This window comes from Labrus bergylta, chromosome 17, assembly GCF_963930695.1.
Source record: "Labrus bergylta chromosome 17, fLabBer1.1, whole genome shotgun sequence".
NCBI lineage: Eukaryota > Metazoa > Chordata > Actinopteri > Labriformes > Labridae > Labrus > Labrus bergylta.
Genome location: NC_089211.1, coordinates 3,720,459 through 3,737,120, shown reverse-complemented (window position 1 = coordinate 3,737,120; position 16,662 = coordinate 3,720,459). Strand labels below are relative to the sequence as shown.

At 41.3% G+C, this 16,662-nt stretch overlaps 1 protein-coding gene across 7 annotated transcripts in view; it reads right to left on the bottom strand.

The window, feature by feature from the left end:
- Positions 1–16,328, bottom strand: part of grin1a (glutamate receptor, ionotropic, N-methyl D-aspartate 1a) — a 37,682-nt gene extending 21,354 nt beyond the window's left edge. For 2 of the 7 annotated variants that reach the window (XM_065965288.1, XM_065965289.1), the window contains exons 1-7: positions 15,530–16,321; positions 11,999–12,133; positions 10,070–10,246; positions 5,948–6,010; positions 5,090–5,187; positions 2,489–2,610; positions 1,300–1,474 (exon numbers count right to left, since the gene is read on the bottom strand). In XM_065965288.1, coding sequence (XP_065821360.1) covers positions 1,300–1,474; positions 2,489–2,610; positions 5,090–5,187; positions 5,948–6,010; positions 10,070–10,246; positions 11,999–12,133; positions 15,530–15,778 — 1,019 coding nt within the window. In that variant the 5' untranslated portion in view covers positions 15,779–16,321. Of the gene's footprint in view, positions 1–1,299; positions 1,475–2,488; positions 2,611–5,089; positions 5,188–5,947; positions 6,011–10,069; positions 10,247–11,998; positions 12,134–15,529 lie in introns of all 7 variants that reach the window. The other 5 variants (XM_065965286.1, XM_065965285.1, XM_020636035.3 and 2 more) reach the window with 5 other exon arrangements.
- Positions 16,329–16,662: the final 334 nt, after the last annotated feature.

Here is a 16,662-nt window from a genome sequence, read left to right as displayed (position 1 = left end):
TTGATTTGACTCACTTTTTTAATGACACTTTGACAAACATACTTTTTTTTTAAATTTTGTGCACAAAATATTTTTGGTTATCAGTAGCTTAAAAGATTTTTGACCAAACCAAGCAGAAATTGAGCCAACTTAATTAATAACACTCTTGAGAACCTGAGAGAACCAGACGTAAAGCACCAGGTTAAATTAAATTAGTACTTTAAGTTGTAGATTTATTGAACCAAATCAAGTTCCCTGGTCCATAATAACAACACAGCAACGTAAATGTTGAAGGCATAATATGCGACTGTCAAAGAAGACCTTAAGCACCAGTCTCTCAGACCAAAAGAAAGCTTTCTTGAGCATTACTTCTGTCCCTCTGCACACAGCTTCTCCTCACCTGAATGTGGTGAGGTGTGACCTGTGGTGTTAAAAGCACTTTGAGTTGTCAGAAGACTAGAAAAGTGCTATACAAGCTCGAGTCATTTTACCATAGACCTTTTAGAAGATACATCTATATGAGATGTATTTGATTTCTGGTTTAACCACATTTATCGGACATCACATAGAGAGAGAGAGAGAGAGTGTGGGGGGATGACATGTGCTTTGAGGACTACAGCCTCTTTACATGGAATGTGCAAACTATCCACTAGGCTATCGGCACCCAAATGTAGACAGGAAAAAGCTACATGATATGCCCTAGAAAAAGTCCAGCTGCTATTTTATTGAGCTAGTTTTCACAAGAATGTTTTGTATTTTCAAAACTTTAAAGAAGGTGTGAAAAAGCCTCTTTGTGTCAAAGCGAAGCAGATGCCAAAATGCTGAATACCTGCGTTTTCTTTAAAGCCCATCAGAGGGCCCATCAACTGGTTGCAAAAAGAAGTCTGATTCTATTGAAGCAGATGTTATAAAGGAGTCTTACTAAGGTGTTTTATTAGCTCAGGAAACATTTTCCCTAAGACAATAGTTTATTTAATTGTATTCTGCTTTTATTACAGCATGAAGAGATGATGCACTTTAATTTTCGTTGAAATGTGCAATGACAATAAAGTATTTATAAAGCATCCTTTTAATCTCAGGATAGAGTAAAAGCTTTCCTCATGTTCAAATTGTATAGCTTCTGGTGCCCAAGAAAGACATAATGCAAAAGACAAGGCTTTGAAATTGAAATCCACAAATCAATGGGTGACATCATGCTGGCTATGCCATCGACTCACAGACTGTCATTATAGAATCCTGCATCAAACAATCAATAGTTGAGATGTTCACAGCTTTTATCATCTATGTCTCAAAAAAGGTTTTACAGCTGCACAACCTTACCGTTTAAAGAGTGGCCCCGTTTTCCAGATGTTGGTGTTGCCGACGCATCCTCTCGGGGGTTCTGTGATGTTCTCCTTCTCAAAGAGCTCCTGGATGGACTGAGCCACCACGGCCACTGCATCATTGATATGTGCGGACTCATTCTTCCCGTTGATGAGCTGGAGGCCGATCAGACCTGAGACCAGGCCGACAGGGGAAAAGAAAAGATAATCACCAACCTGAGCCAATCATGGCACCTCGCAGGATCCTTTTGCAATGCACAAAGTGGAATAAAACTTATAGGGTCTCCAATTTAGACATCCTGGATAAAGGTCAGACATCAGCGGTATGATCCATCTTCTTTGCCCGCTCATCTCAGGCAAGATAACCACCCCCAAAGAATACACACATCTTGTGATTTACGAGATGTGGCAACAGAAGTGATGGATCATTTTCCTGATGTTGCCACTGATGACCTTTTCACAGCATGTTAAAGGAGTCCCTTGAAGTTGGATGTATTTTTTTCCTGTCCTAACAGCTAAGGTTATGGGAGTCAGCACAGGCAGAGTAGTTTTTGTGTTAGGGACAAACAAAAATACCATAAGACCTAAACTTAAACCAAGCAACAATCCAACTTCAGCTAAGTTTTCTGATTGCAACCAGGTTCCTCTTGCTGGCAGACTCCTGAAAGAAGCTGCAGTGGAAGGTGAAGATATTGGACAGGACAACAAACGCTCTGCAGGGGTTGGTTGTGTCAGAGTGGGGGAAAAAACGATTGACATTTGTGAGCACAAAGTGTTAAAATACTGTGAGAGATTGGTGCGAAAAACCCAGAAATAGAGACAAGAAACTCTGTTGTAGCTTACCATTCTATCAGCTATCTGTCCCAAAACTCTCCATTCATAGTTCATTAGAAACCAGGGTATTAATACGGCAGAATAGCACAATGAATTGACCTTTGTATAATCCAGGACACACACTTTAAAACTAGAATGTACTGTAGATACACAGCCCATTGAAACCTTTAAACAAATAGTGCTTAAACGTTTAAATGCTCAACACAAAAACAAGCAGTTATACAGTTAATCATGTAATGCATCCATCGTTTAACGATTAATCCCTCTAATCCTGTCGGTGTTATGATCGGCCTGTGAGTAAAGCCGGGGGTTAACTTGTGTATTCCCACTGATCTCTGTCGGATGAAACCTACCGTCTGGCGCCTCGCTCAGGGCTTTACCCGACATCTCCCGCTCACCCACAAGCCACACGTAGCCCGAGCCCGTCATGTTGAGGAAGCGGGCCGCCTTGTACACTGCAGCAGCATCCTCCTCACTGGAAAAAAAAAGGGGCAACTATAATTTATTTTTATTATCACAGAAAAGGATTGTATTCATGTTGAGGAGAGATGGATTACAGTGATTCCCAGTTGTCTGGGATTAGTTCATGTCAGTGGATCACAGAGATTAAGTTACTTTGACATTGTTATAATAGCTTAACATTAAAGCATCCCTCCTTTTCTTAAAGGTTACATATTATGCAAGATGCACTTTACCATGTTTTCTAACACTAATATGTGTCCCTGTCCTCTACAAACCCTCCAATTATAAAGAGTCGTTTGCCTGCTCCACTTTTCAGAAAATGTGTGCTCAAACAGTCCGTTTGGGGATTTTTCCCATCATGACATCACAAAGGGCAGTGACGCCTCCCTCAGGTGGGTGACACTCCCACAGCTAGGGGTTTTTTGTGACCTTTGAGTCTGCCTTTCCACTGTAAACAACAGGGCATGGAGTGAGAAAGCCCAGGCCACATCCCCTTTCAGAAAGGGGGTGTGGTCAGACACAGCTCATTTGCATTTAAAGCTACAGACACAGAAACTGAAATAGAGGGGTTTATACAGGGTCAGAGTGGATTATGAGAGAGAAACTTCAAAGACATGTCTTAGGGTCTTCTGAGACTTATTTAAACTTGTTGAAAAGGAGACAAATATGTGACCTTTAAATTCAGTTTTATCTGATTATTTTTTGCATCTCATACTTCCCTTAGAAAAGGAGACGAGGGGAGATACTGATTTAATATCTGACTTATTCTAAATTCCTGCTAATTCTTCTATCCCCATAGTAAATGAAATTCAGCAATTAATTCTATAAATAAAACTGCTGTTGCCCCTCAACATTAAATCTCTTTGAGACGAACCAAAAAATGGAGCATCAAAGAAATGACCAATGCAGCATCTGGGACACCTCACAACATCCCACAAATCTGTCAGAGACTCCATCAAAACACAAATATCACCAGGAAGGGTTTGGTATTGCAGAGCATGCTTTCGGGGAGCTCTGTGACCATCTGGGTTGCAGGGGACGTTAGCCTTAGGGGCTTTCTGCAAGAGTGCTCATTAGCTTTCACCCAGGGGAGTGTTGTGTTGTATGTGGGACAACAATCCAATGCTGACGAGTTACTTTAACCCAAACCATTATCTTTTCCTCACATATACACAAGCAGTGTTGCTGCCAATGCCTTTTTAAATACTGAACTTTTCTCAAAAAGACACAAAACAAACGTATCAAGAAAACAATCAGCACTTAAACTGGAGTAGACAATTTTGGAGAAACCAGCAAGAGTGAGCTTATTTTTTAAAAGTAAAACATATAAGTGTGCTCTGGTTTACTTGTGGTAAAGGATGAGTCCACAAGGGAGGATTAGAGTCAGGTACCCTGCCCATTACTGTACTATATTTGGCTACCATTCTTATGCAACTAGCTTGATAGCTATAGCTTGTACTGTAGAAACTATACCTAGCAAGCCATTGGCCTTTTTTACACTGATCCCACCCCAGTGTTGTAACACATTTCAGTCGTCACTTATTATATGTGTCCCAGTGTGTGATTTTATTTTAGCTGTGTCTCATTTCGGGGGCAAGCATCCTTCAAAGCATGCATCCCAATAAGGACTCCGCCCTTGTAGCCTGTGTAGACTGCTAAGGATGATCTGAATTGAGGTCAGATCCACAGAGGATTCAATGTGTGCGTCACCAGTTGTTGCACACCACCCTTACCCCCCCCAATTTCTTAGTCCTGTCGCCTAGATACCTCAACAGCTGCACAGGAACTAGCCAACATACAATACCCTGATTATTATCGCCAAACAATTTACACAAATGTAGATTTATGAAGACCAAACCACTGTCCCTAATCTTTATGAATGAGCTAACAGATGCCATAACAGTGAAATGTGTTCAAACTTAACAAGCCTTTGATTTAAAACGCTACACTCAATCAAGACTTCTGACTCTCTATACTTTGCTCTCTATTTATTTTTTATGCGACCTTTAATGCGTCCGTATGACAATTCATAACTGTAAAGTCAGACTAGGATTATGAAAAAAAGAGTTTCGAAAAAAAATTGCTGGCAATGAATCTTGGGATTTGTTGGCCCACAAAGGCTATACCGGATGGGTCCTTCAAAAGCTAGGTAAAAAGGGACACATTTGTCAAAAGGAGCCTTTGAAACAGGACAGCCTTCGACCCACCGCTGTGATGTAATCAGCCTTCAAACACGCACTCTGAAGGATGAAGCCCCTACATTGGGACATTCCTATTATGTTACGATTATGTCCAAATGAATGGACTTATTACCAACACATTTATAGATTTCTCTTTTTTGACAGAGTGTCTTTGTAGTGGAGACATGTTCAACAAATAAATTTCCTACCCTACCCTACCTTGAATTGAAAACAAAAACAGCTGCTTGTTGTAGCCTGTATCTAAGTCGTATTTATGGGATTGAAATGTTTACTCAGGGATAAATAACTTACCTGGCGGACAGGATGATGACTCGGGCCTCCAGCTCTTTGGCCTCCAGCAGCAGAGCAGTTAAGTTAGTCTCCTGGCTGAACTGGAGGACTTTCTCTGCCTGTGATCGGGGCATAAGAAAGGTCAAGCCAGCTACTTTTCTATACCTCAGACACCATGCTGCCTCTTTACCTGCTTGGTTCGAGCTTGGCCGATTTTGTTTGAAAACGGGAGACAGAGATAAAAAGGAAAGCGATCCAGGGGAACCGGCTGAACTAAAAAAAAAAAAAGCTTTAAGGGAAAAAAAAAACTTTTGCATTTGTTTGCATGCAAACTGAGGGTTATCAAGGCTCCAAAGAAGGACGTGCATGTGTTAGGTAGGGGGGAAGAAGAAGGTCAATGCAACCAGTAACTAAAAACGGGTGAAGGGGGTGAGGAGGACGTTTTCCCCCAACAAAAAAACTGCTGAAAATCAGGGAAGTGCTACAGAACAGGAGGAAGTAGCATCTGGGAAACGGTTTTGTCCCACACTACCGGTTCTCCACAAAGGAATGAACTTGCAAACTCTTTTTGAGTGTGAGTGTGTGTGTTCAGAGTACATGCATTCCTTTATTGAAGGAGAAAATGAAAATGATAAAAGCGGGGCGCTGTTCACTGCTTTCTTTTTTTTTCTGGAATGACCGAAAATTATAGATTTTTTCACAACAAAAATCATACTTCATTTAAATCATAGGGAAATGTCTCAAAGTAAAAAATTAAAGGAAACACGTGCTACCAAGAGAGGGACATTTCTGGGTCGGCTGGTGACTGGTTTGGGCTGGTTTCTAGTTGCTACGATTGGAAAAGTTGGTGGGCGGCGTGCATTGACCATGCAAATATACCTTAGGTCCTCGCTTGTTGTCATAGGACAGTTGGTCGAGGTTTTCATAGTTCCTTTTTTTATTCTGATGAGTAATGTGCACAGAGAAAATATGCAGACACAGAAAAATATTATAAACAGTTGAAAATGGAGGGCAGTAAAGCATTCCAACAAATCCCCACTTTTCTGCTTCAAATTGGGACCTTTAACAGTGGGGCTTGCAAAAACATCTGAGATGACTGCACTTGATTTATACTGAAATCACATTTACATGCTTATAATATCATCACTAATGAAGATAAAGGGAAATGCAAAAGACGTATTCAACGCATAGTTTGATAGGAAACCCTTAAATGCATCTTGTTAGCCATGTGATTAGTTATGAAACCTTTACTGCAAACAACCAACACACACCAGAAACGTGACTTTTCAAAAGTACCATCAGATTTCACACACTATATCAACACACCATGATATCCAAAGTGTGATCTTGATTTTTTTTTCTAACTAAAAAGCATTAAGAGCTTATTCAAAACTTTATAAGGAAACAAATCAATCCAGCCATCTTTTGACGTTGAACTAGCTTTGTTAATGAGATGCAATGTGCCATCTTTAGCAGCAGCAGCTTAGAGTTAACAACACTTGGAGCAACTCAGTAACCATTTTGACATTCTGCAGATGTTTATTTGATTCATGTAGATTTAATGGCTCGAGAAATTATGCCACAACTACAGCTGCCAACTTTATTGTTGATCCCAAAATGAAATGCAGTCCATAGAAAGTCCATAATTAAGATTATAACCCATACATAAACCAAGGGATTCACACTTGACACAATCTGATCACAGCTGAAACACATTCAAAAGATTGTGATTGCTTGGAAAAGAGCTAACAAAATGTTTTGTTTTAAAGAAAAGATTGCAGTTTCATGTTCAGGAAACCTTTTCATTTTCTTTGTCTAGATTAATATGCATGCAGTTTAATCGCAGCAGGAATTGCACCATTACCTAAGAAAAGTACAGAATGTTGACTTTTTGTTTCCTAACTACTAACAAGAGATTAAATAGTTCCTCCTGTATGTAGTATTACCTAGTATGGCAGGGCTTTGGTCAGAGAACAACATGCTGACTCTGACCTGAGCATGTTTTAATCACCCAAAGGTTCCCCATTTTGGATTTCAGTTAGGCCCTGTCTCCTGTAAGAGGTGACTGGGGAGCCATTTTGCAGGGAAACACATCATCTTTCTGCTTCACAGGGTTCCCTTCACAGCTGCCTGGCTTCAGAGCTCACACCTCAGTGCACTCCGGGTCCATTTCTCTCCCTTGGCTAAGTTGACGTTGTCGGTGCATCAGTGCAGTATTCAAGCTGACAGGAGAATTCACTGTAAATACAAGCGTGAACCTCCTCCACTCACAACTGAAGACATGTAAAAGTTATCATACAAGCTGATACTATTGCAACTTTGTGTTCGTTGCATTATTTGACTAAATAACATTTGAACTGCTTTAAATGCTGCTGAGCAAACATTAAAAAATAGTATGATTTTCTAAAAGATGGAAATAGAATGTGTACATGCAAACCAGAATAAAAGTGAGAGGACCATTTTCACTGTTCCTAACACTACTGCATAATCACAAAGTAACGGTGGTAACAGTTTTTTAAACTGCGACATAAAGAGAGAGATCTTATGTACTCTCAGTGAGCCTGCACAAGTAAAACCCTGCAGCACTGTGGACCAAAAAAAACTGCCTTTGTCTTTTTTTTTTTTTTTACCCCTAGAGATTTTGCTAGCGCTCTATTTTTGTATCCTCAGTGAAGCATTCATATTTCATGTGTAGGTCGAGTTGGCACTCCGAGAGTGTCCCCGTGTCCAGAGTCTCTTTGCGGGTGGTGACAGTGATCCCCCTGCGACTGTGTGACCTCGCTAAAGACTTGCTACGAAGCTAAAAATAAAACATGTAAATGTACTAAGTGTACGCAGCACAGCGGGGTGATTAGCAGGACTAACACCTCTGCCTTTAATTAGAGCACAATGAGACAGCGGTGCAATGTGCCATGTGTAAACCGTCACCTTAAACTGTGATGGTTAAACTGTTGCTGCTTTGACAGTTCAGGTAGTCAGCTTCACACCATCAGAACAATGTTTTATCTGATTTACAGACAAACATGGGACGTCAGAGCTGAGCATGGCGATTAGGGTGCTAAAACAAATGAAAATCTGAACTTTTTCTTTCGATTGTTACAATTTTCAAGATCCATTTCATTATTTTGTTATTGCCCTAAATAGCAATTTTCCAAATGCCATGCCAACTGTTGAAACTTTGAGTGCTCACAAATAATCTTTCATAAAAATGTCACTGTACCGAGCAAGTTTTGTCAATGTAGCTGGTGTAAATATATCTTTTTAATGTGCACAATACAAAGGGTTGGTCCATTTCTCCAGATATTTCAAGTCTCTTTCTGTGTCCATGTCCCTCAGTCTTCAGCTCAATGCAATAAAACAAACACATAAATCGAAAAGACGGACAAAAACAGAGAATCTCTGTTTATTCCAAAGCTCAGTGTTTTAGCGAAACAGCTGGGCTTTTAGCAAACACCAAGCAAACCGGAGAAACTTGAGCCTTTAGAGAGGACTATTTTTAGCCCTGGATTAATACACTACTGCTTAAAGGACCTTCATGCAAAAGGACTGTGTGTGTGAGATTAAAACACAATAAACTACTCTTACTGTTAATTCAACTGACCTTGAATAGAAATACTTAGTACTTATTAAACACAGCATTGTTGGCTCTAGGCTTGCTGTTGGTAATAAGAAAAAAGCATTATCAACAGCCTAAGCATTTGGGTTTTGCCATGAATTCAGTGTCATCATCGGTGCAAATATTTGGAGATTTTCTTACATAATTCCTGCTCAGGGCTTGAAAATACTGGATTTGGCCCCGCAGTCAAGTCTAAATATATGCATAATTAAAGCCTCATAGTAGAAAGAGTGAGAGCAATTCCCTCAGCATTATGAGATTGAATGAGACTCACAGATGGGTTATTATTGAGCTCCAAACTAAGATGATGCAAACATAAAAGGAGCTTCCTGAAATCTCATCAAAAGGCTTTGAGAACACACAATTCTCTTCCTCGGAGTGGGATGTGAGCTGCATCTAGATGACTTGATGTTATTAAAACTGCATGGAAGTGTGTGCACGGTCCAATATGACCAACTTGATCCCGGTCATTTAATTTAAGCAGCTTTTGCTTGAACCGCAAGCTTCCGTCTGTGAATTACCTCGGGTGTGTGTGTGTGTGTGTGTGTGTGTGTGTGTGTGTCATATTCATCGTCTCATTCGCCTTTGATTTAATTAAATCTCAAAATCAGGACTCATTTCACTCTGCAGCACAATTACAGCAAAAAAAAAGCCCCAGAGAGGGACACGCATCACAGAGGATACTGGGGGAAAAAAAATATCCCAAGGTAATTTCATCGTATTAAAAGGACGCAATAGATGGCAGTTGTTTTCTCTTTTTCCTGTGTCTGTCTCCGCTCCTAAAGGGCACACGTCATGGCAGTCTCAAGTCTGTTTTGGCTCAAAGAAGATCAGCATTTCACTGACCCACATACGCAGCTCAGAGCTACACTTAAAATGGATGCATCAGCGGTATCTGAAAAGGCACAACAACACAAAAGCATCTCCCATGTGAACAAGACCTAGCGGGGTGCAACAAACACAAGTGCACAAATATGAAGCTGGTCATTTATAAACGCGTGAGGAAGAAAAAGAAGCACCCGAGTTCCAACATGGACCCAATTAAAGCCTTCAGTCCGTGATGGTTTGCAGAGCCCCACGTTAAAGTCCACTATTTGGCTCCCATTGTGGATAGACACTGAATTTGGACTATGGCGAAAAGCAACGTGAAGATGAGCAAATAAACATACAAACTTTTGTCAGATTAGACCACATTAGACGCTGTTGATGTCTCTAGGAATGTTAGCCAATGTTTACACAATGGTGAGAAAGAGATGTGGCCACATAACAGAAAGGAAAACAGTTACGTACATAGAAGACTACTGAGGTTTTTTTCTTTTTAAAACCCTTACGCACTCGCGCCCACTCATGCTCATGCACTCCGCTGAGGCGTCGGAGCGTCTCACCTTTGTCTCTCTCTCCTCTAACAGGGTCTCGAGCCTCTTCTGGGCCGCCCGCCCCTCGTGGTCGTCGCTCACGATCAGGATGATGTGGTTCCAGTTGAACTCGCGCATCAGGTCGAACCACACGTGTGCCTGGTGGGAGTACGGAGGGACGGTCCGCAGGAAGGACAGGTGGATACTCTGAGGAGCGCCAAGGCACAAACTACAGGTTAACAGGTTGTCATAACAGTTTAGATTTTTCATGAATGAATCATACTTCACAAACAAAGAAGTGGAGAAATAAAACAGCCTCAAGGACACATTCTGGACAGGTATGGGAACACTGCTGTCCCCTAGCTCAGTACATTAACAGCTTGGAAAACACTCTCTGCTGTTTCAACATAACAATGCCTCCGTGCATTAAACCTGACCCCTAAAGAAGACTTTTCAACCAAGAAAAGTTGAAAGTTAAAGAGTCCCATTACCCTCTCCAGGGGAATGCAAAAGGCAGATATTAGTCTTTAACTTGTGTGTGCAAATCTATGTCATTTAAAAGGCAACATATTTTCACGAGGTGGCATTTAAAAAAACATCAAACACACTAAACATTAGAGTATCCTTGCAATATTTGTAGCTCTAAAAACTCCTTATTTATCTCATACATTTCAGCCTCTGCCTGAAACACTTTGCATAAGCTGCTGTCTCTGTAAGACCAACATGCCCCCTTTCTGCTGATTGGCCAGCTCTCTCAAAGCATTTGGGGGACAGGACACCGAAGGGCTGCTGGAAGGGGGGTGTTCAGTAGTACAAATATTCATATATATAATAATAATATTAATATGAGTATATCAGTGTTGCGTCTTGGAACTACCATGTTACAGTTGTCTCCTGGGTGAAAGAGAAACCGCTTCACTTTGAACTTCTCAGAGCTTTTCTGACGCATGCAATGCTGTACATGGTGAAATTCACATGCTCCTCCAGGCCACTTGTCTGCAGAACTGTAGCCTTTATACCGGGGGGTTCACAAACTAACCATTAGGATACCGGCGCCCTAAATGAATGTTTTTTCCATAAAGAAAAGAGGTTTTGATCTTTCAAAGGGTCAACAAAATGTCCAAACAGACCTTGATGTTTCAAAACCCTGACCAAGTCCTATAGCCAAACCGTAACTGTTTAAAGAGTTTAAAACATCTATTAACAGATTAATATTTCCAACAGTGCTCGGCTAGTTTTGTAAGACACTCGAAAATGACGTCCAGTCGATTGAAAACAGTTTTTTCTGTTTAAGGACTCTATTTTCTCTTGCTCTCGAGGCTGTCTGGAAGCACTCACAAAAAGACAGAGGAGCTAATTATACAATGCTCATACATTTGAACGACATGTTCACTAATGCTACATGACTATAATGTTTGTGTACTTTAACATGCAATGCATCACTAGTTGAACTGCCCTCAGCTGAATTGTTCTAACAATATTGACACCGCGCATAAATGAAAAACGATTGCCCTACTTTAGAGGAGATACAAATGCCCAATAAGTCTGCTACAACTAATCTATGAAGAATCTTTAGAGATTTATTGAAGTCTCTGGATGCAATGCTCATGATCGACTTGCAGGGTTAAAGGAGTTGTCGTTTAGATAGATTTGAACTTGAGTTATTAAAGATCTCTGCAGGATTTTATTTATTAGACTGCTTTAAAGTTTCATTTTAGTGGCTTGTGCTTAATAAAAACATTAACTGAGGTCGCAGGCATTATTAATAATGCTCTTTCAGTTTCCAGTTGGAAACCCATTTAATCACAGCTGCTCTAATGGACAGTGATGGGACGTTTAATCTAGGAAGCTTTTGAAGCCGCCCCGGGGGAGCTCCTTACTGCCTCTCCCTGTGTTCGCCTCTCCTCCTCTTTCCCTTCCTCAATATCGCTCACTACATCTCCGTCATCCATCACTCACCTTGTCGGAGTAGATCGACATGCGGGTGGTGAGTCCAACCACGGGGATGCGGTAGAAGCCTGCAGTGTAGGAGACAGGCGTTGGAGTGAGGTGGTCGTTGGACTGGGGAGGGTGACTCACCAGGATGGCGTAGACCTGCAGAGACGCAGAAGAACACTTTGTCATTCTGACACTGGCTTTTAGACAAAATGGAAACACCACTCATCGCTATGTGATAAATGTCTTTAAGATAACAAATTAACACATGCTGTCTTCATTTTCTTCTCTCATTATTTCTTTATTTCTTTTCAGTGTAACTCTCTTCGTTCCTGCATTTCTTTATTTTTCTTTATTTTTTTTTGCAAAATGACAAAAACAAAAAACATAATGTCACATCAAAAAATGTTTTTAGAAAAACAATTATAAAATCACACAGGCTACATGAAAGGATGCTAAATCTCTATATTATTTCTAAATAAATATATATATATGATAACATGAAATAAAGATGAATTGTTACATTGCTCACATAAACAGCTGCTTACAAGTAAAAACAATAGATATTTAAGTGTTGTTGACATGTTTTTGCTGTACGCTGCAACGACAACAACAGAAACAAGAGTCGACAAACGGTTGATATAAAAAAAACATATTTTTCTATGCACACTTACAAGACACGACTGTATTCTATTTACATCATAAAAAGTTAATTCCAGTCTGTTTAAGAGACAACATGGTTTAAAATGTAGAAAACATCCTGAAGCCAGGAGTGTGTTTAGCCACTATTGGGCCTGAGGGCAAAAATTGAGAGAGGCCCCCCCTGTTGAACAACACCCCCCCCCCCCCCAATTTACTTTAAGTCAAATTTATTTAATCAAAATATAGATTGATGAATTTACACTGTGTTATATATAGCATTTGTAGGTTATCTATTTATTTATTTCTATAAGTTTATCTTCACATCGCACACTGGTTTAGCTCAGTTGGTAGAGAAGGTGCCCTGCGTAAAGAGTCACAGTTCTCAGAGCATTGGTATCAAATGTCTGCTGTCTTTGCATGGGCAGTATTGGAAAAGTCCATCAAATCATTTGACTATGATTGAAATGAATTAATTGATGTCCAAATCAATGATTTTACAAAAAGCTTTTGTCAATCACTTTTTTTGCACTATTGTAAAGCCCTTTGAATTGCAATTTAATTCATCTGAAATGTGCTATATAATTAAAGTTTGATTGATTGATTGATTGATTGATTGATTGATTGATTGATTGATTGATTGATTGATTGTGCATAAGTGTGCCACGCGCTCAAGCTAACAGGCTATTTGCACGATAATGATAGAGAAAGGACGTTTTATTTGATTAACAATAACAAAGATGCAATTCACTAATTTCACCAATGCCTTGTAGATATTTCCTGCACCATAAGTGAGTGTGAGCTATTAATTTCTTCCAGGGTGAGGGCTTTGATGTTGGACACTATCAAAAGCTTTCACTAAAGGTTTTTTTTTTTTTTTTTTTTATCAGAGCAGACTACCCAAGCTTTAAGAAAAGGTCTTTATTTTAGTACTGAATGCAGGAGTAGTTTGAATTATTTAACGTTAATGAAATGATCACAAACTGACTGTCATGCTGGATCTAGGGCATTTAGGGAGCATTAAACCTAGTTTCTAGCTTTGCCTGCTTTGTAGCCCAATCTTGGTTCAAACATTGTTCGTCTACCTTAAGGTACATTTCACTTGTGCTCAATTACAGTATAGTCATCTTTTATTGTTTTTGACTGCTGCTCTAAAATGTTGTATAACAGGTTAAAAATAACATTTTTGTACTGAACATTTACATAAATTACAGTTGGGGACAAACTCATCTCGACGACAAAAAGATGAGCAAAGAAATCTTTCTCTTTGTTTGAAATGGCCTCACTGTGTGGGCTGACAGAATAGTATTAATTTGGGGCTGTTTGGCTGAGTCTTATCCGCTCATTAAGCCGGCCAACTACTCCAGTAGAGAAAGAATATCTGAGCTCAGCCTTGGAAAATGCCTTGGAGATGTGAAGGAGGAGGAATAAAGCTGGCAGAGCTGTGCAAGCATGGATTATTGGATGTGAGCAGTCCGTATGGTTGGGTCAGAAATGGGGTCTATCTTCCAAAGACTGCTCCCAGGCATCTACTCGTCCATCTGCCATGCACTTTCCCTCTCAGTACCCATCATCGCCTACAAGCCAGTTTCATCTGATCCCACACAGTTTAAGTCGAGGTGGGATTCTTTATCAGCTTCAAGAGATGTTTGCTTGTGTGGAGAACTGAACCACTGTTGGTGTAATCTGTACAGCCTAATTGTAGATTGCACGGGCGATCATAAGACAGGAGACTGAGTGCGAGAGTATTGTTCTGCAAGCCTGGATCAATTAGAGTCAATACACAAGCATAGGACAAGGACATGAAAGCCACTCTGAAGCTGTGGGTGTTTTTTTTTTTTTTTCTTGAAGCTCAATTATGTGTGTGGGAGAAAAAGGAGCGAGAGGACTTCACGCCTCAACATGCTATGACATAATGTTTGTTAAAAGCCATGTTGAGCATCACGAGTGGATGGTCTCAGAGGCACATACGGTCCTCATGATTTACTCATAGAATATGTTTTGTTGGGTTGATGTGCAGAACATATATAAAATCTTTATGCTTGTTAAACAGCTGGAAAACCTGCATTGAAGCACTTTTAAAAGCTGGACTCTCAACCAGTTGTTATCCGTGCATCATGTCACACAGCTGAGTGAGTGATCCACCCCTGCAGGACAACATACAGAGACTCAAACTGTCTGCAGCCGTAACAGCCTTCTCTTTGCCAAAATGTTTTCATGCAGCACACACACACACACACACACACACACACACACACACACACAGTGAAAGCCAAGTTGTTAATTGCAAATGACATATCAGACATTTTCACTCCTCACTGGTTCCTGTGCAGCTCAGTAGATCTGCAGCTGTGTGTCCTGAAATGCAGCCCACAGATACCCTCTCATCCGAGATATGCCTCAAACCGAAGCCTATTTTCGGATGTCTGTGAAGCAGATGAGTCCGTAGGGAGGTCACTAGAAATATACAGGGCCAACTACATTTTGGGTTATAGGTACATGGATGTAGAAGTGGACAAAAGACATGCCTTTAGAAGTGTATGGGCTGATTTGTTGTTTCATTTGGTGATATGTCCCTGCTGCAAGAACAGTTAGTTTGCCAATATGAGGCTTTAATACACATCTGTTCACAATGGATTTGGAGTTAAAGGCTGATGATGATCTAGGCATGGCTTCCAAACTGCTCTTCACACCTATGGCCCTTAGGTGAGAAAACACATCTTGATGTATGACATGTTCCTGAAAGAAACAACTTTCTAATGTACTGCGCATGGGTTTATTCCTCCAAAACACATCTGTCAGCACATCAGTTTTACAATTAGGTGGAGGGTTTTATAGCTCACATGTCGCCTGAGTTAAGAGCTATCTATCAGAGATTACTAAGGCAGTTATTTGCAGAGGTGGCAGCAGACCTACCTGACTTGATATGAGGTCCTCGCACACGGACAGAGCCATCTGGATGGCGTTTGGTTTGTGCGTTACGGAGATCGCGGTCAGCTTGAATTTGTCCCTGCCGTAGACCTGGTTGGCCTGGGTCACGGCATCTTTAAAGACCTGCTCATATCTCTTTTGGCTCAGGACGGCCCCGATGTTGACGATTTTCGGCTCGCAGCCGGCCCGCGCGCAGGAGCACAAGAAGAGCACCGCAAACAGAAACAGACGCATCGTGTGGACCACCCAACAGCACAGTGCAACCCGGTCGCTTTTCTCTCCGGTGGCGGGTCGGCGCGGGCTGCTTCTGTACAGCGGCACGGCTCAGCCCGATGAATGCGCGACTGCAGACACGATCCAGGTGGGCGGTGTGAGCGGGCGAGGGAGGCCAAAAAAGGGAAGGAGCTGAGAAAATGGGAGGCTCTATGTGCAATGCGGAGGAATGTGCATGATCATATTAGTGGCAGTCAACCGGGGTCCTCCAAAACGCATTGTCAAGCTTTTTTTTTTTTTGCTCTCCTTTGCAGATTTGCTCCCACCTCCCCTGGGCTTTAAAGAACGAGTCAAATCATATTCCAAGCTTCCACGCGTCTTCCTCTCAGGGCTCTGTACCGTTAAGTGCAGCCGCTGCTCCGTGCGCTCAGTGCGGACTGATCACACCGATGCGTCGCTGGTTGGACGCTCCGGGCTGAGCGGCTGCTGTCCTTGGTGCTGACAGCTGTGCATGCGCGCCGTGGTGGTGGTGGTGGTAGTGCGCGCTCCCGCCGTATCGGCTCCCACTCTTGGTTTTGCGCGTTGGCGTGCTGCTACTGCTGCTGCTGCTGCTGCTCCTGCTGCTGGTGATGATGATGAGGATGATGATGCTAGAGTAAAAGCTGATCGTATGAAAAATAAATGCGCGCACTTACTCAGAATACTCTCGATCACCATGTAAGTCATAACAGGACATGAAAGGCAAGATGTTATTTTTGAATACTTGCAGGGCATGAATAATCTGAATGATCTGCTAAATGTATTCTGATTAATATGTTGCTTTGTTGATGCGTGCAAGATACGTAAATTGAACCGGTTAGGTTGTGAGATTTGCCCTCAAACAGCCTGATTGCAGTAGATGAGAT